Consider the following 19,706-nt stretch of genomic DNA (forward strand, 5'->3'; position numbering starts at 1 on the left):
TACGTCCAGCGGCAATTACAGTCTACCTTTACAATTTGGAAAATAACCACGAAGTGACAATGAAAAAACAAGTTGGGAAAAAAGTAAAAGTTCTCACCACAAAGAGCAAATTAACCTTTATTTTACTGCATCATGTTTTTAAATGAACAGGGATGGGTGCAATATTTATATATGATGTCGCGGTGCTGGGTAGAATGAGCCACTGACCAAAGTCCAAATCCTTCCCGCCGCAAAAAGGTTACAGGTACTCAAGAAGAGGTCGGCTGCCGTTATTTTGAAGAACCTATCATTTCGTCTGCTAGCGAATGGTCAACAAACTCCACACTACATGCAGCTGTTATCATTGTGCACTGCAGAACAGCCTTAAAATTGACCTCTGGGTCTGTTATAAGTTTAGTACATGGATGATTATAAGTATGATAAAAACGTGTATGTTATTATTATTATTTGCTGTAAAGCCATGTGTTTATTTTATTCTACAGTAAACAGTAACAGTAAACTTCAATTCCCATAAATCTTTGTTTTGTTTTTTGAAACGCCACTCGCAGTGTGTGACGGTATTTCGGTGGGCCGATTGGTTGGAGGACCTACGAGAGAACTCACGGCGGCGCCTAGTCGAGGCACAGAGCACAGTCTAGTAATTAACCATGGCGTCCGCAGGAGGAGGGAAAATTAGAAGCCGGAGATATCACATCGCTTCTAAACCATACGCCAAAGGCAAACAGGTAGGATGAACACTAGTTTTGATTGTATTTGTTAAGCGGTGTCAAACTACATACACTTTCGACCGGGTTATTGTTGCGTTCTGTGTTGTTTTATATCCGGATGTATTGTGCGGCCTTTGCTAACTCGTCAGCCTCGCTTAGGCCCACGGTCTCCGGTATTTAGACCACACGGCCTGCACGTTGTACAACGCAACCACGGTTCCGGAGACTAGTATTGGGGTCTCAGGTGCTGAAGGGCACTACGGGTACGTGTGACGATGAAAGCCGGCTTTGAAAAAGTTGTTGCCCGACTAGCGATTTGGTTAAAATTGATAAATTTGAACTCGTATGGTAGGGGAACATTGTTTACATCTCAGTTAACAAGCAAGCTAGTTGGCTAGCTAGCTAACGTTAGCTTTACTGGCGCCGACTGTGGAAATGAGGTATTGCCGAGCAAAGCTAGCCATAGTTGTTAAGAACACTCCACGTAGCTAGCTTATTAGGCTGTGCGCGTCGTGTGTGTTTTTCTAGGGGATTTGTGATTAGCGCAGTTTATTTTTTATGTTAGCGTGTACCACAATGTTGCGTAGCTAGATAACTAAATTAGATTGCATGAGCATCCGGCAAGGTGGACACTTTGCAAACCCCCACATGGGTACCCGGTATGAAATCTCCCGGGTTTTCGTTGTCGCACCGATAGAAACTTGATAGCCAGCAAATGTCGTAAATTGGTTAAGATGACTTGCAAACTTGTCCAGTGGTTGAGATTTAAAAAATCGTTATACTTCGGAAGAGATCAAGAGAAATCGAATGAAAACACAGGCCTCGCACTCAGTTTTCCCACGAGTTTGCTGCTAGCTATCGTTACTTAGCCACTACGTTAGCGTGCTGGCTAACTGTTAATGTAAGCTATCTAGTTGTTTGGCTAAGTAGCGATAGCTATTGATTTGCTATCTTGTCTTGTAATGTTCGTGTCATTTGAACGCTGTTGCTTCTAGTGTAAAAAGCGGTATACAAGGTCTTAGCTAATCGGCCGGTTTTTTAAACATGGACAGGGTAAAAAAAAAAAAAAAAAATTATAGCGGGATAGTTAACGTTGAAACTCCTAATTAGCATGCAACGGGTTTATCTAGCAAGTACCTATCAATAACTAAATTCGGTATTTAAAAAGATAGATCTAAAGTATTCTAAGATGGATAAAGTAATTTCGTGGTTTATTGGCTGCAAGTGCTATCTGCTGAAGTTCGCTACAAGAACTTTGGAAATGAACGGAAATGTGAGATTTAAATCTAAATCTGGAGTAATTCCGGGTTTTATAAATCAAACAAATGTCGCGAATGACAATTCAGGTGCATCAATTAAATTGTCTGGAATCATCAATGTTAATGTTGGCTTCTTAGTAGAAGATAATGTAACGTTAGACTAGATCAGTGCTTGTATTAGATTGATGCTAGCCGGTGATATATTACTAAACGTTAGAGACGTTAAATTCGCTCAAATGAAAGGTATGGAAACTTTTCTTGCATCGATGGTTGGGTAAATATAAAATTTTGCCTTCCGTGGGTATTTTGCATTGCAAAGAATCGCTGTATGATAGCTTGAATGCTGTAGATATTCTGGATTTAACCGAAGCTCCAATGCGGACGTAAATATTAGATGGTCTTTAGCTGTCATGTCATAATTCGCCATGTTCATTGAGTGCATCTTCATTGACTGCTCAGCAGGGGTTCTGACTTTACTTTTTCATTTTATTTTAATTTAGGTAGAAAATAAAGCGGTGTAATTAGTTCACTTTCTGGCATTGCACTGTTTCTGAAACGAAGGATAACGATATTGATCTATTACAACATATTAATAATGATTAATTTAATGTTTTTGAATAATAGGAAATGATCTATTTAATTAGTTATATCCTGCGCCAGACCGTTTTGTGGTGGGGATTGGGGGCAGCTTCGGAATGACATCTCATACAGGTGACTGCAGACCAGGCCAGTGGTACAGCTCCACTGAAACTCCCAGCATGTAAAGTAGGAACAATGCATGGCAGGCCATAACCTCCCAGCTCTCATTCACAAGAGAAATGCAGTGCTGACAAATCCTCATAATCATCCCAAGGGCTTACAGGGGCCCACAACCAGTGGGACTGGCTATTCAGCATCTAGTGGACCCCTTTCCCCCCCTCTTCACCCTTAGGCCATGATCCCACGGCAGAGGTCAAGTTCAGGGTGAACTTTGAATGTGTACAGTACTATGCACGAGAAAGCAGTTAATATCGTTGCCAATGCTTCACAGTAATATTGGACACTGTTCTGTAAGGTACTAAACAAGTTCCATCGTCCTCTGAATAATTCTTGTTCTCTGCACATTCCTACTTCAGTAACCCTGCTATGAGCCTATGGTTTCCAAACTACTGTCCTAACCTGTAGTTTGGAAACCATTGTATGGGGGTGTTCTGCAGTGAGGGTCTACTGTTATCAGGGGCTGAACGTTGCTCTGTTCTTTCAGCTTAATTGATATGGGAGTTGAGCAGGTGTTTCTGGTCCATCCCTCTGCACAATTTCCGGCAGAATCTGTTTTCGTCAAACAAAAATGGACTGTCCTTTGTTTCTACTAATTTTTGAGGAATTTTCTTGTGTATAAGAAGAGGACTTAGGCAATCATTACAGACTTATTAATACTTTCTTGACTGCTTGCGAAACAGTTGAAATAGTTGAAGGTATTTGCATTATGGATGATGTTATGCTGATTAGGGAATTCAGCAAGAAATTTTGATGATCAAGCCATTGTATTTAAAAACATGTTTTAATGGTAAGTGGTATATATGTGTATCGTGTTGACAAGCAACTGTGGCCAGAGTAGTAGATGTGTTTCAGGAAGTGAAGTGTGGGGTAATCGCTGCTGAATCCTCTTTCTGTGCTTCTTCCTCTCCCGCAGCAGGGCTTAATCAGTCGAGTGACAGACACAGTGAAGAGCATCGTTCCCTCGTGGCTGCAGAGTTACTTTCGTAACGGGGAGCCGGCGGCAGGGGTGGGGACTCCCACTGAAGAGCCGCCCGAGACCCACCTGAACAGCCAGCCGCCCCTCCCCGCCGACGGAGAGGACCCCTCCCCCCTCACAGATGAGCACGAACCAAAGGCCAGCACCAGTAACGCAGGTGAGAGCGTCTTCGTGTTGGAGATACAGTGTGCATGGGGCTGGATGCGGTGGATTTTACTGCAGCATGAACGTCTCTGTCTTCTTTCCCCAGAGCCGCCCTCCACCAGCCGAGCGGCTCTCAACTTCCACGATGTTCTGGCTAGGCCCCCCCTCAATCGCACCCACCTGCACCTGTCATCCCTGGACAGCTCCCCTGTTCTGCGGGGAGGCTCCAGCACCCTCTTCAGCCAGCCTTCCACCTCGTCCGCCCCCTACACGAGCGCTGGGCCCACCGGGTACTCCCTGGTGAAGGAGATCAAGGACTCCAGCTCCCTGCACGAAGACGACAACATCTCCACCACCAGCGGGTTCTCCTCGCGCGCGTCAGACAAAGGTCAGTGCGTGAGGCCTGCGTGAGGTCACTGCGTCAGTGCGTGCGGCGTGCGTGAAGCCACAGGGTCGCTGCAGGTGGCTTTGGGAAGCGTGGGATGATGAAGCACTGCACTGCATAGTGAGGGAACTCGGGGTCACCCGGGGTCACCTGGGGTCATTTGAGGCAGTGAGGTACAGGGTCATGCAAGGCAGTGATGGGGAAGTCACATGGGAGGTCACTGGGTGAGGGTTTAGGTGTGGGGGGAGGGTCATTTTGAGGTGGCATGGGGAGGGGTCATGTGAGGTCTCCCGGGGGTCATGCAAGGTGACTGGGGGAGTAGTGCATGGCAGTGAAGTTGCAGGGTTGCCGGTGTGAGGTGCCTGGTAGTTGCTTGAAGTGAAAGTCGGGTAGTACGCACCGTTTGAGGTAGTGTGAGGTAATGTGGAGTTCTCAGAGTTGGGCTTATTGCAGGCTGGGACTTGCTGAGTCTGGCAGCGTATTGCTGAATAGTTACATAAGAAAGCGCAGTAGAAACTGAGCTAGTGCAGGGTCATGTGAGGCAGCAGGAAATGACATTCTTTCATCAGTGCTCTAATGCTGATTTAAGTATGTATCCAGAAACCTGTTTTCTTCTCGTTTTAGCATTTTTAATGTATTCTTGACAGGTTCCCATGATTAAGCATACATAAATATGTCACTGTAGTATGTAGCCTAGATACATATTGTTACTGAAACTGATGATGTGGAATAGCTGTAAGCGGGCAAACAGGCTTGAATAAGCACGGACCTGAAAATGTAATGACATTTCTTTTCCCCTCCCCTCCAGATGTGACGACCTCGAAGAACGTGCCCTTCATGTGGTCCCCTGAGCACGACCGCACCCACCCTGGTCCCCAGCTGACCGGCTCCACGCTAAAGAAGCCTGCGTTCAACCTGTCCGTGTTTGGGACGTCCTCTACTGTGAGTCAGCCTGAATGGGCACCTCCACCCTGCCCTCATGTTCACCTGGAACTGTAATTCTTCAGATAGATCTGTGTGTGTTATTTATTTATATATAAAGAACTCTCCCTCTAGAGAAAAAGTACGCTTGAGTATACTGAAGTAATTCACCTGGAAAGTGAGCACAGTGGTTTTGAAGATGCTAGGGTTATAGTGGTTCTCCAAATACAGGTTCGGCGTGAACCTCAATGTAATGGCGCTTTTATTTATTTATGTTTTTGGATGGCACTAACTCTCTCAATGTTTGGGGCAACATTGTTCCACCGTTCAAGCTTTTGTTTTCTTTTTGTTCAGTCTCCAGCAAACAGCTTGATACTGAACTCCAGCAAGCTGGGGGATTCCCCCTTCTACCCGGGCAAGACCACGTATGGAGGCAGTGCAGCAGTCCGGAGCGCCGCGCGGGTTCGACCGGACACACCTTACCAGGTGAGCTCTTCACTGTCCCTTATGTGGAGCAGCCCGCTCCTGGAGTATCTTCTATTTTTACATACTCTCAAAACCAGTTAATTTAATGTTGGATTACGCTTTTGGTTTCATTTTGTTGGCTGCCGTGTGTAAGTAATTAGAGAAAATGCGTACTCATTTTAATGTGACATTGTTTGCTTACTCCAGCTTCGCAGTGGTTTGCACTGATTGAGGAGCAGGGCAGAACATGGGGCACAGGCTTATTGGGAATGGGCACAAGTGCTTGAGTTCTCCAAAAACATACTGCTTAGGCATGGTATAGTACTCTGGAAGAAATGAGCCGATTTGATAATAAGTGCTACTGAATTATCAGTTTTGAATCAGCATTTTCACATTGCAGCTTTGGAAGTTTGTTGTTGTTTTATGGGTAATAATGTTAGCTTATAGAATCCTAGCCCCACAGTCCAGCAGCTGTTCTGACTAAAGCAGTGTCATTTTCAGCATTGTTGGCGTCCTCAAAGATACAAACCGTGATGCTGGACTTCAGTCCTGAGACTAGTGTGCCATTTGTCAGAATTCAAGTCAACATTTTTTTCAGTGGGAATAGGATCTGTGAAGAAATCTGGTGTTCCCTCCCCCCCCCCCCATCACTCCCCCCTGTTAATTATCATTCTCAGTTATGGCTATGGCACCAGGGTGTGCAGCCTTACACTTTTTCCTGACAGTGGCAGATTATGCTATGTGTGTAATATTTGTAGGCCTGTTGCATAATGGTTTGTGTAGCTAGCCTTTGAAGGCTCAGATGGAAAAAACGTTTTGCAGGGAGTGTGTTCATCACTTATGGATTTCTGCACTGTAAAACAGGATTTTGCTTTTCAGTGAGTGCATAAATGTACCCAATGTAGAGCATATTTGCACTTCTACATTTTGGTTAACTTACCCTGTAAGACTGGAGTGGTGGCCTTTGGTTCAGGGGCACAATGGGTTCTTGGTGTGGGTGTCTTGAATCCACCTGCCATACAGATTTCAGGGCCCTAGGGGTGCTGTCACTGCTAAAGCCTCTTTCAGCTGTCCTGGCCACACACACACACACACACGCGCGCACACACACACACACACACACACACCAAATGCTCTACTGTACCCACCACACAAGCCAAGAGAGTGATGCCAACATGGAGAAAGAAAATGGCAGCTACAAAACTGCCCATTTCAGTGACGTCATCCCTCTTCAGTGAACTCCACTCTGCCATACATAAGGATTAGATGAGCCTGATGGTTGATAAAACATTTATGTTCTTTAGCTTGTCATTGAGCTGAGGTTCTCTCTGTCCTTATTATGGATACAGATAAATTACATGTTAACAAGTACGTTGTCTACAGTGTGTCAGTACTGTACAAATTTTAAATGACCAGTGGTTGCCTGTTTTAACATTTTTACATTAATTAATGGCTTCACTAGCATCAAATGTTCCTTTGCTTATTTTTTAAATTTTGTTCCAGTGAGGGTGATTCCAGTTGAATGAATATTTCCAAATGTAGTGGTCACATTTTTCTGTGGACAGTGTGCATTTTGGCTGCTGCCTTAAAGAATAACGGTTAGTTAAAGAGTAACGGTGGTGGCGCTCACTTCCTCATAGTCTAAAAGTTTACCACTAGAGGTCAGTAGTAGAGCATCACCCGTTCACTTCTCTTGTGTGTTCTTATGTTATTTATTCTCATGCTGTTCCCTGTCGAGCATCGTAGTAAAAAGGTGGTAATGAAGCCTTCTCATTGGCCTGTACCGTCTCGCCCTCGTGTCCCAGGCTCCAGTGCGGAGACAGATCAAGGCCAAGGGGGCGGGGTCTCAGCCGTATGGGGTGACCAGCCTGACCGCCCGCCGCATCCTGCAGTCCCTGGAGCGCATGTCCAGTCCGCTCGCCGTAAGTCCCCCCCACCCCACGCCACGCCGCTCTGCTCACGCACGCACACACACTGACACGGCTTCGGGGATGAAGACGCCCCCCTTGCTATGCTAATGCATTGAATGGCCACCTCAGCTTTCAGATGGAATTCAGAGCCTTGAAGCATTTCTTACGTGACAGATTTTTACTTAGTTGTGGTTCAATAAGCAGTCAATTACTAAATTTGACACCTTAACTAGTGTCAGGTTCATTTACAGTTTAAATAAGTAAAAGGCTCTAGCCAGCTGTATCGTATCTGTAATGCATCCTGCTACAGAATCTTTTGCTCATCCTTCTTGTCCTGTTGCCATGTTTGGCGATGTGGAGAAGGATTGTAGCAGTTCATTTTCTTTATCTGCACATGTTTTGGCTCATCAAAGAAACGATAATGGCTGTAAGGGCGGTGCATATGCATAGTTTGTCAGTCTGGTGCCGGTTTGACATGATGGTAATTTTGATCATGGAAAACTGTATTTCCAATGTGGCAATCTCTTTTCCCACCACTGTCCCTCATTCCCAAAATGAGGCCGAGTACAGCAAGTTATGCTTGAATGGTTCCATTTCGCTGATAGGTTTTCACGCCTAGGAAGTGGTGCACACTTGCAGTACCTTAGGAATGGGACCAGGATGCAGGCTTCATTGCCAGGAACCCCAATCAGCATACTAGCAAAAATGACTTGTGGAAATATCCGGTTATATGAATGAATAACGTGTATGAAGGGAGTTTGCCAAGAAATTGAATAGTAACTGATTACGCTGAACATTCCTCCCCCATAAAGGTGTCCAAAAATGGTGTCACTATGTATTCTTATTCTGCCTTATAACAACTAGGGGTGGGCTCGTGATCTATTTTAGCACTGCATTTTTACCAGTTTTTTTAAATATCTGAGCTGCCCCATTTATAATGCCATAATGCATGAATAGACAGCCAAACACTGATAAAACTTACTAACCTGAAAATGTATTGTAATAACATCGCCTGTAATAAATTGTGAATTGCCTGTCATGGAGATGGCTACTTGAGCCATTTGCATGCATTCCTGAAGTTTTAATGCTTAGTATGATCAGAATTTAAGAGTTGTGCTTTCTGCATTACATGCGCTTTTTGCTTGGGATTAACACATTAACCCCACTGCTGAATACTTACTGATTCTCTGGTACCCAGGGAAGGTTCATGTGACATATGAGTCCTTGTGAAAACCAAAAATAAAAAAAACGTATGAGGTTATATTTGTTTATCTTCAGTTATTTTAAGAGTCACACTCTGGCGTGTGTTTGGGTCGTGTGCCATGTTTCCCAACTTGTGTGACCTGTGTGCTTGTTTTTGTTTCTGCATGAGAGAATAAGAGCATCCTGGTAAGATGGCAGCAGCAGTTGGAATAAGGGCTCATTCAGACCAGACATTGAAACACTACTAATGTTACAAATGCTCAAGGAGGCATATGCACGTGTTAAAGTGTTTTGTATTTTGTCTGTGAGCCTGCCTTCTCAGTGAACTTGTATTCATCCAGTCAATCACCCACTTACTGTTTCATGGCATCATTTGCATACGCTCCCCCATATCTTATTTATATGAGACGGAAGTGACACATTACATTTTTGTCTGTCAGGTAGGAGAACTGTTAATGTCAATAGTGGGGATTCGTTTGTAACGAGCAATAAAGTAGCTTACAAAGAACAGGTGAACTGATCACAGCTAATTTGTACATAAATCAGTTCTTGGTTTTGTTTGCTGGTTTGTGCAGTTATTTATGGTTCCCTTTAGTTTAACTTATTTATCTTCTGTTATACTCGGACTGGCTAAATAGCAGTCCACAAAAAGGTCCTAGCTCAATGCAGGTCATTTTGCTTTTGTGTCCACACGGTGACTCAGCCTGTTTTCAAACCAGGCTAGAATGGCTAAACCCACTATGCACTCTAAAGAAGTGGGCTCATAATACAAAAGCAGGGGGCCATGGTCATGACCATTTCACTGAAGTTGGGAAGGCAGGAGTCATGAATGTGCTCACTGACCTGTCCGCTACGGACAGCTACACAACGCTCAGGTCAAGGTGAACAAAACACTTTTGCATTCGTAGCGTACGTGGGGTTTGTCTGTCTGGTTTGAATCAGTCCTGCTTTTTGTCAGTCTCTCTCTTTGGAAAAGCACACAGTTCCTCAGTAACTGCCTGAAGGAGGCCGTGGGGGAATTGAGACGTGCGTTATTTAACGGAGCGGAGTGAGAAATCTGGCTCGTTCCGCTAAACTCTGACGACCGTTTGACTGCTTTTGCTTCTTCGCAGGATGCTAAAAGAATCCCATCACCCTGTTCCTTGGCTTTGCCGACAGTAAGTAGGACATTTTAGCCCAAAGCTGTGTACCTCCCTTTTTCCGCCCCCTTCATCTTCACCCCCGGACTCTGCTCTCCTCCGCAGGCGCTGAACAGACCCGACGCGGGCCTCACGCACCTGCAGTCGAAAAGGAAAAAGGTGAGCGCGTACGCTAACGCGCTCCCCTCCGCGCGCTCGGTCGGCACGGCGCCCCCCCCTGTCGTCGCCCTCGTTCGCCGTGCCGCTCTGTCGCGTGTGACGGCTGTTTCTGTGAAGCGCTGCCATTCATGCGCGGGTGGGCAGCTGTGCGGGCCCGTGAATGGGCTTTGAACAGCTGTCCCGCTCTGTGAGCTCGAGGCTGGTCAGCGCTGTACTCTCAGTGCACAGTGCGCTCCCTTGAGAATGGTACACTGTGAAATTGGCCAGCGGCGTTTGTAAACTGAGCTTACAGCTGTTACAGCCGGGCCATGTTCCCCCAACAACAGCCCTTCTGACATCTGAGCTCTAACGGACCAGCTCTCCACGGGTCGTGTTATTGTGGGGTTTCTCTGCACTTTATGTTGCTCGTTGCATGCCTCGTATGGGTTTAAATTAGTGTAGCATCATATGCCAGTTTAACTCATTTTCCAGTTGCCATTCCATTATTCAGTGGTGAAGGGCTATAGCTGATTTGACAGTATCCGATTCCTCTACCTTCAATGTCACAAAATCGGATGTAGGTGATTATTCTGAAAATGAAGATTTCTGAAATGGGGAGGTGGGGCAAAAATATTAGTACATTTGATCTTTTGGGGTTATTTCTTGCCTTTATTTCAAGAAAAAGATGTTTTTAATGTTGTGAATTGTAATATGACGTCTTGACTTGGCTGGTTTATTTGATGTTTTATACTATCTGGTGCTTGCCCTTTAAGAGTGGGGTGAGTACACGTAATCACTGCCTTGTATGTGGCTGGTGGATGAAGTGTGTTGTCCCACCAGGCAGATTCCATTGCTTCCTGTGCTCGGTCTTTTTTAACTGGCTGTGACTGAGCTTTAGCACTTGTGTCTCGCAGATGGACGCCCAGTTGCCCCCTGTGCAGAAGCTGGTGACCCCAGCCACGCCCTCGGTGGCGGGGAATCGTTCCATGTCCTTCCGGCCCTGCCTGACGCCCTGCAGTAACCAGAGCGGTGTGCTGGCGAGGCGCGGCAGCACTGACAGGGTAAGGGTGCGGCCTGCCGTCTCCCCACACTGCCTTAAGGGCTCGCTCTTGGGCCAGTGCCTCCACGGGGTCCATGGACCCAGCCTATTGGTGTGATGTATATTGTGTGTTGCTCTCTAATGTATTGTGCCCTGGTTTGGTGGAGCAGAGAGAGGTGCTTCAGGTCCTCTTTGTTGGATATTGTTCCATTTTCGGAGCTGTTGAGTCAGAATCTGTCTCTCCAATCTCTTTTTTAGTCCACAAGACAATCAATACAGACAACTGAGGCACCAGCGCTGCCAGTTCAAAGGTGAGTCTAGAATTACTGTGATTTCCACTCGACCGTTTTCACACAAACCGCAGCTGCACGGTACGTTAGAGCCGTTTCACCAGAGCGTTTCGTAGAAATGAGCGCGAGTCCTGCTGTTCATGCATCGTTCGTGATCGTAGGAAATTGGCCTGTTTAATCAGGTAGGTCTCATGCATGTTGGGTCCGTTTCCTAGAACCATGGTTACAGATCAGCCCTTTTGTTTTCCTTTGGAAAGAAGCTGTCCCTGTCAGTTTCCCCTCCAGTTAATCTTGTACCCTCAGTTAGGAGGCACGTACTTATTCCAAAAGCCCTTCCAGTTTGTCTTACAGTCCACGGCACGCTTTTTAAAATGATACTGCAAATCAGTGTTGTTGACTGTCCATCTTAATGTGACACTGCTGCATGCCTGCTTGCTGTCTCCAGTACCAGCGGCCTGTATCCCTTGTCGAGCACCCCGGCGGCCAACGGTACAGACTCGCGCGGCTCTGGGGGGAAGATGAAAAGGGAGAGAGGCATCCGAGCCTCCACCAAACCTGCCCCAGAGGATGAGGTGTGTCCCCGTGGCCGTGTCTGTGCCACTCGTCATCGCTTCACACATCCAAATTATGCAGTGTGTGTGAATTCAGCGGTGATGGCAGCGCCCTTCATGAGCCAAAATGGTTGATTACAATATGCTGTCAGTGACTCATTCATTCACACCTGTTTTTCAGTGGAGCTCTTTGTTAATAGGCTTCACCTGTAATGTAGATCATAAGGGCTCACCCTGCATCTCGCTTTTAGAAAAACACAATGGCGGTGCATCAGGAGTACACTGCGTACACACGCGTACAGTGTATTGAACCCCATGCATTGCGTGTGTGTTTTGTAGATTGCGGAGGTGCCGGATTTGCCCCCCGTCTCCCTTCCCATAAGCTCCGCCTCCCTGCCCACCTTCAACTTCTCCTCCGTGCCCATGTCCACTGCCACTTCATCACCTGCTGCGTCCAGCTCTCTCAGCAACAAGGTGGGTCCCAGCTTCACAGGGCCCAGAAGCACAGCCTGCCGTGTGCCCCTGATCAGGAAGAGAAGGCTTTACGAGCCGTTCATTATGTGCGTCTGCCATACAAGATTTATGACTCCGATGAATTTGGTCTCTAGAAAAAACAAGACTGGCTCAAAATTCAAACAGCCATTGATTACTCTGTTGTCCCAATTATCCGGAGTCCATTAAGCCCCTTTCCTCATTAGCTTTAAGGCTTTGAGGTTTCGCCATCCCCAAGTTAATCCCTTAAGATCTCAAACTGTGAACACTTCTATTATGTATGTGCTAACAGGTTGAAAGAATGTGTACTATTTGTGGCATTGAGGATAGATTGGGTGGCAGATTTAATGATGAGGATGATTGAATTGTTTATAGAACAGTAATCTGTTTGATATCTGTACATTTGTCGTGTAGTTTGTTTATGGAATAGGCCTGAATGTTGGCAGTGTTTTTGTACTGATGCATAGTTGCTTGTGCCCCCATTAATGAACAAATTTAATGGCTTATCATTTATGCTTATCCTACTGCATCCCACCAACTGTTAGTTTTTTTTACCTGTCATCCTACCAGCTGGGTGGGGGTGTATAGTATACACTCATTTACTAAGGAATACTCTGTGTATGAATAAGTGGAGCTTTCTTGCTTACATCTTTTAATAGAAAATGCGTTGGCAGCTGCCCATGTTAACAAACACACTACTAACTGATGATGCTAAAGTGACGTCGGATGAAAATCGGCTAGCAGCTCCGTCAAATCCAAACCCATCCGGAATGTTCTGTGCATATACAGTTGGTCCCTGGGACATTGGTGAAAATGGGACTGTATGAGCTGTGTAATTTCTTAAAGGACTTTGCACGGTGATCTTTGCCTTTGCAGGTCCCAGCAGCAGCATCCAGCCCCCCCTGCACCCCCTTCACCTTCTCGTCCCCCATCGTCAAAGCCACAGAGCCCAGCCTTCTACCTCTGTCCCCCTCTGTAAGTGAGAACCCTGCTAAACACCTGTACACCTTCAGCTTTGGAAGGAAACGCTGCTTTAACTAAAGCTCATTGTGATTAAAATGATCATAAACCTCAAAGTGATTCAATCCTTTCATGAAGTTTTTGTGTTCATATGGTCCTTAGCTGGCTGACTAGAAAAGTACCAGATAGTGGCAGCTATGTAATTTTAGATTTTCTTAAAGATGGCTCCTAAATTTACCACGCATCCTACAGTATACACCAATGGTGTTAAGACCGTTAAGTTCATAACTAATGCTTAATTTGTTGAATTTTGAAATGATAATCGTACATGCTTAGCAATGTAATGATATTTTCATTATGGTAAGTTGGTCATTATTGCTGGTAGTTGCCATATACCGTACTTGTTTTCAAAGAAGTGTTTCCTTTGTCTGCATCATTGGTTATTTGTTGTAAGGAGATGAAGGTGCAGAAATGCGTTTGATTTCTCGCGCTGGTTAAATCACGTGTGAAACGTCTCTCCCTCAGTCTGGATTCACCTTCAGTGCACCTGTCGCTAAACCTATCCTGTCTGATTTCGGTGGGAAGGCCTCCCCAATCGTGACCCCAGGTGAGCATTAACCACAGAAGCATAGTGGTCACAGTCAAGCCTCTGTGGCCAGTGCTGCTGTCCGTAGAAGCCGTTGCCTGTAGCAGAGCTGCTGTGTGAGCCGGCTGACAGCTTGCGTCTTCTCCCTGTGTTCTGCAGTGAAGTCGGCGTCTGCTGCAGGCTCTCCGGCTGAAAAGAGTGAGGAGTTTATGGGCTCTTTGCAGCCAGCCAAGACCCTGAAGCAGGGCAGTGTGCTGGACATCCTGAGGAGCCCGGGTGAGCCTGGGGGGGGGGGCGCTGCTTTTATGGGCTCATGGGGGAAGAGCCTGTCAATTAATATTATAATTAATATTATGTTATCTCATGGCCAATTTCCGGTGCTTTGATCTTGTTCTGCAAAAGAAAATGCAGAAAAGGCCATAGTAGATAATGTGAATTCTTCAAAGTTGAATGGCATTAGTTGTTTTCATTCACTTTAACAAGGTCGCCTACACCATTCATGCTTTGTAAAGTGGATTTTTTTTGTTATCCCCCCACCCCAAAAATATTTGCAGGATTCTCCTCTTCGTCACCAGGGAGCGCCATTCTTCCTGTCCAGGCTCCGCCCCCAACCCAGGAGTCGTCCTCGGACTCTGGCTCCGGCTCGGATTCTGGCTCCGCGCTTCTGGACAAGCTCAAACCGGCCGCCGGGTCGTGGAGCTGCGACGCCTGCATGCTTAGCAACGGCCCGTCGCTAAGCAAGTGCGCAGCCTGCTGCACGGACCGGCCCGGCGCGGACTGCTCTAAAGCGGACGCTAAGCCCGCCCCCGCGCCCGCGTCCGGGTTCGGGGCTCTGTTCGCCCCCGCGGCCGGGAGCTGGGAGTGTGACACGTGCATGGTGCAGAACAAGGCCGAGGCGCTCAAGTGCGTGGCCTGCGAGATGCCCAAGCCTGGGACTGGAGTTAAACCCGCCCCAGCCCTGCCCGCTTTCTCTGAGGCTCTGAGCGCTCCCGCGGCCCCCAGCAGCAGCAGCACCACCATGCTGGGGACGGGGTTTGTGGGCTTCGGAGACAAGTTTAAGAAGCCCGAGGGGGCCTGGGACTGTGACACCTGCATGGTGCAGAACAAGGCCCAGGATTCTAAGTGTGTGTCCTGCCAGAGTGCTAAGCCAGGTATTCACCCTTTCGCCCGTTCGCTGTTTCCGTGCTGCATTTCAGAGGGACGTGTGCGAATGCTCGCCACTCTTCTAGTGGTGCTCAGGGCAGTGCATTTCTCAGGCCCTTGTCTCTCTTCATTTGTGTATTTTTATGAGTACTTATTAATGCCAACATACCGTGAAATCATAATTCATTTTAAATAGGAGTGGTATTTTTGCGGTGCTGTCGTTAATTTCGGACATGTGTCATTACATTCCCGACCCCGTGTGTCCCAGGATCGGCAGCGCCAGCAGCAGCGGCGAGCGCCCCCGTCCTGTCAGGAGGGGGGCTGCTGGGGTTCGGAGACAAGTTTAAGAAGCCGGAGGGCGGCTGGGAGTGCGACGCGTGCCTTGTGCAGAACAAGGCGGACGCCCTGCAGTGCGTGGCCTGTGAGACCAGCAAGCCCGGAGCCAAAGCGGAGCCCAAAGGTGGGGCTGCTACCGCAGGGACTGCTGGGATACCGCCATGTGCTCGCCTCCTGTGACCGAGCGCTCACTCTCCTCTCCCCCTCCTTCCCTGCAGGGTTCGGCTCCTTCGCGGCCTCCTCCAGCTCCTCCTCCACCTCCTCCTTCACCTTCGGCATCCAGTCCTCCTCCAGCGCGGACCCCGCCCCCGCCAGCTCCGGGGGCTTCAAATTCGGGGATCAGGGGGGCTTCAAATTCGGGACCTCTTCTTCGGGGGGTTTCGGCGGGGGCTTCAAGTTCAACGCAGGCTCCTCCTCGGCGGCCGGAGGGGAGGACGAGAAGAAGGCGGGGTCCGGCTTCAAGTTCGGCGGAGGGATCGTGTTCGGCACGGGGAGCAGCGGCGGGAGCAGCAGCGGCGGGAGCAGCAGCGAGAGCGCGGATAAAGCGTCGAGCGAAGCGCCAGCGGAGGCCGAGTCCAGCGCAGCGGCGGCCGAGCCCCCCAGCGCCGCCCCCGCGCTGCCGGGGTTCGCCTTCTCCGCCCCCAAGGACAAGCCCGAGGCCCCCGGCCCCGCCCCCACAGAGCCTGCGGCGGCCCCGGCCTTCTCTTTCGGGAAGCTGCCCGAGGCCAAGCCCCCGGCGAGCCAGCCGCTGGCCGGCTTCACCTTCGGGAAGCCCGCTGAGAAAGAGCCCGCCGAGCCGGTCGCCACGGACCCCGCCCCTGCCCCCGCCCCCGCCTTCTCTTTCGGGAAAGTGGAGGAGAAGCAGGAGGCCGGCGCTCCTCCCTCCTTCCTGTTCAGCGGGGCGAAGGAGGCGGAGAAGCCGGCTCCTGCCGCCGGGTTCTCCTTCAGCAAGCCCGAGCCGCCCCAGGAGGAGCCCGCGCCCGTGTTCTCTTTCGGCAAGCCTGCGGAGAAGACGGACGCGCCCGAGGCCCTCAATCCGCCCTTCGGCTTTGGAGCAGCCGCCGCAGGTATGGGCAGCGCACGCGTCTACCCAACACTCTCTGGGGGCTGGGTAGTGCTCCTCTTCTCATAGCCTGTTAGTCACTCTTATTCAGCACAGTGGCCATACTGCCCCAGGGTTGAGGTGTGCTATTCATTCCCAACATACTTCCCTGTGCTCAGGCCCAGTGTAGGCCGCTGCTCTGCCCTTAACGCTGTGCTCCTGTTTGTGGTGCAGACGCAGGTGCCGCCAAGCCGGCTTTTGGCTTCATGGCAGTACCGGCCACCTCCTCTTCGACGCCGGCACCCAGCCTGTTCGGCGCCGGCTCCGCCCCCGCAGGCTCCGCCCCCACCAGCACCTTCGTGTTCGGGCAGAGTGCCCCCGGCGAAGCCACCAAGTCCTTTCTGTTCGGACAGCAGCCGGACGCCAAGCCCCAGCCGGCGGCCCCCCAGACCACCGCGCCGGCCCCGTCAGCGGCCCAGCCCTTCCTGTTCGGCTCCGGCAACACCCCCGCCGCGCCCTCCTTCAGCTTCGGAGCGGCGGCGCCCTCTACTGTCAGCTCCACAGGTGGGCATCGGTCTCTTATGCGCACCCAGCCCTAATATCTCCTCCATCAGTGCACACTGTCTATGCTGTGATGTGGTGTAGTGCTGGATGTGTGCTGATCTCAACACATCATTACAGCACTCTTGGAAATCATTTGAAAATGGTATAGTGAATTAATCAGGATTTTAGCTGCTGGGTTATATGTTATCTATTTAAGATTCATACTGAGAATTCTGCTCTGAGGGTCACTGTTGGCTCCAGTGTACTGTAGTGGTCTGTAGGCGGGTAAGATTTTGTGTGCCGTTACTCCCATGTTGGTCGTCGTGGGTAAAAGTGCCGTTGTGGCAATCTAAAGTACGGTGTCTGTGGTATTGTTCCACGCGCTGAGCCCTGATGGACGCCTGCTCTTCCCTCCCCCTGCAGCGCCTGGCTCCTCCTCCACGCCGTTCATGTTTGGCTCAGCAGCCGGGTCGGCAGCGCCCCCTGCGTTCGGGGCGGGGGCGGCGCCTGCGTTCGGGCAGGGCTCCGGCCAGCCCAGCGCCCCGGCCTTCGGCTCAGGCGCTCCCTCCCTGTTCTCCGCCCCCGCCTCCCAGCCCCCCGCCTTCGGGGTGCAGCCCGGCTCCACCTTCGGCCCGCAGGCCAACGCCACGCCCACCTTCGGATCCGCCGCCGCCACCGCCGCCAACTCTGCTGCGGGTGAGGACCGAGTGTGTGTCTGTGTGTGTGTGTGAGAGAGTGTGTGTGTGTACAGGTGTGTAATATCTGTAGAATGTTTTATACAAAAGATGTACTGGTAAATGCACAGGTATTAGGACAGTGACTCAGTTTTCTTAGTTGTTTTGGCCCTTTACTCCAGCCCCACTGCATGTGAAATAAAGGCTGAATCTGAGCCGTCTGTGTGCTTCGGTTTGAGGGGATATATTGGGTGATCTGTGGGGGAATTGCACAGAAATCATGTTAGAGCTGACAGTCGGCACGTAAGCCTCATATTCATCATTTCATTTCAAATCCAATGCGCTGGAGTACAGAGACAAAGCAACAGTAATTGTGTCACTGCCCCAGTGCTTTTCATTTAACTGTATGGATGTGCACACACACGTGAGTACTGCGGTGAGATGGGACGTTTTTTTAGATGCACCTCCTCTGGCTGGTCTGGCAGGTGGAGGGTTCCAGTTTGGGGGTCCCGGTGCTTTCGGGGCCTCGGGCAGCAGCCCGGGCGTGTTTGCGTTTGGAGCCGCCCCGGGGGCCCCTGCCGCCACCACGCCCGCCCCCACCGGCCCCGCCCAACCTGCTGCTCCCGCCGGGGGCTTCGCCTTCAACCAGGTCCCCAACTTCACCATAGGGTAAGACCCGCCTGCACATTCCCACACTGCACCGCCCTCAACACCATAGGGTAAGACCTGCCTGCACATTCCCACACTGCACAGCCCTCAACACCATAGGGTAAGACCTGCCTGCACATTCCCACACTGCACAGTCCTCAACACCATAGGGTAAGACCTGCCTGCACATTCCCACACTGCACAACCCTCAACACCATAGGGTAAGACCTGCCTGCACATTCCCACACTGCACAGCCCTCAACACCATAGGGTAAGACCAGCCTGCACATTCCCACACTGCACAGCCCTCAACACCACAGGGTAAGACCTGCCTGCACATTCCCACACTGCACAGCCCTCAACACCATAGGGTAAGACCTGCCTGCACATTCCCACACTGCACAGCCCTCAACACCATAGGGTAAGACCTGCCTGCACATTCCCACACTGCACAGCCCTCAACACCATAGGGTAAGACCTGCCTGCACATTCCCACACTGCACTGCCCTCAACACCATAGGGTAAGACCTGCCTGCACATTCCCACACTGCACAACCCTCAACACCATAGGGTAAGACCTGCCTGCACATTCCCACACTGCACCGCCCTCAACACCATAGGGTAAGACCTGCCTGCACATTCCCACACTGCACAGCCCTCAACACCATAGGGTAAGACCTGCCTGCACATTCCCACACTGCACAGTCCTCAACACCATAGGGTAAGACCCGCCTGCACATTCCCACACTGCACAACCCTCAACACCATAGGGTAAGACCTGTCTGCACATTCCCACACTGCACAGCCCTCAACACCATAGGGTAAGACCTGCCTGCACATTCCCACACTGTACAACCCTCAACACCATAGGGTAAGACCTGCCTGCACATTCCCACACTGTACAACCCTCAACACCATAAGGTAAGACCAGCCTGCACATTCCCACACTGCACAGCCCTCAACACCATAGGGTAAGACCTGCCTGCACATTCCCACACTGCACAGCCCTCAACACCATAGGGTAAGACCTGCCTGCACATTCCCACACTGTACAACCCTCAACACCATAGGTTAAGACCAGCCTGCACATTCCCACACTGCACAGCCCTCAACACCATAGGGTAAGACCTGCCTGCACATTCCCACACTGTACAACCCTCAACACCATAGGGTAAGACCAGCCTGCACATTCCCACACTGCACAGCCCTCAACACCATAGGGTAAGACCCGCCTGCACATTCCCACACTGCACTGCCCTCAACACCATAGGGTAAGACCTGCCTGCACATTCCCACACTGTACAACCCTCAACACCATAGGTTAAGACCAGCCTGCACATTCCCACACTGCACAGCCCTCAACACCATAGGGTAAGACCAGCCTGCACATTCCCAC

The 19,706-nt window shown here is 49.8% G+C and overlaps 1 protein-coding gene across 3 annotated transcripts in view; it reads left to right on the forward strand.

Annotated features, from left to right (window-relative positions):
- The first annotated feature begins 559 nt into the window (after positions 1-559).
- The window catches only part of nup153 (nucleoporin 153), a 20,635-nt gene continuing 1,488 nt past the window's right edge, over positions 560-19,706 (forward strand). The window contains exons 1-21 of one of the 3 annotated variants that reach the window (XM_064347706.1): positions 560-725; positions 3,639-3,858; positions 3,952-4,233; positions 5,039-5,172; positions 5,506-5,637; positions 7,422-7,538; positions 9,842-9,886; positions 9,974-10,027; positions 10,921-11,067; positions 11,304-11,356; positions 11,781-11,907; positions 12,226-12,360; positions 13,255-13,353; positions 13,864-13,945; positions 14,084-14,200; positions 14,479-15,075; positions 15,336-15,527; positions 15,622-16,470; positions 16,680-17,009; positions 17,412-17,684; positions 18,148-18,331. In XM_064347706.1, the coding sequence (XP_064203776.1) occupies positions 648-725; positions 3,639-3,858; positions 3,952-4,233; positions 5,039-5,172; positions 5,506-5,637; positions 7,422-7,538; positions 9,842-9,886; positions 9,974-10,027; positions 10,921-11,067; positions 11,304-11,356; positions 11,781-11,907; positions 12,226-12,360; positions 13,255-13,353; positions 13,864-13,945; positions 14,084-14,200; positions 14,479-15,075; positions 15,336-15,527; positions 15,622-16,470; positions 16,680-17,009; positions 17,412-17,684; positions 18,148-18,331 (4,247 nt within the window). In that variant the 5' untranslated portion in view covers positions 560-647. The remainder of the gene's footprint in view (positions 726-3,638; positions 3,859-3,951; positions 4,234-5,038; positions 5,173-5,505; positions 5,638-7,421; positions 7,539-9,841; positions 9,887-9,973; positions 10,028-10,920; positions 11,068-11,303; positions 11,357-11,780; positions 11,908-12,225; positions 12,361-13,254; positions 13,354-13,863; positions 13,946-14,083; positions 14,201-14,478; positions 15,076-15,335; positions 15,528-15,621; positions 16,471-16,679; positions 17,010-17,411; positions 17,685-18,147; positions 18,332-19,706) is intronic. The other 2 variants (XM_064347716.1, XM_064347724.1) reach the window with 2 other exon arrangements.

Source organism: Anguilla rostrata, chromosome 1 (genome assembly GCF_018555375.3).
Source record: "Anguilla rostrata isolate EN2019 chromosome 1, ASM1855537v3, whole genome shotgun sequence".
NCBI classification, from domain to species: Eukaryota; Metazoa; Chordata; class Actinopteri; order Anguilliformes; family Anguillidae; genus Anguilla; species Anguilla rostrata.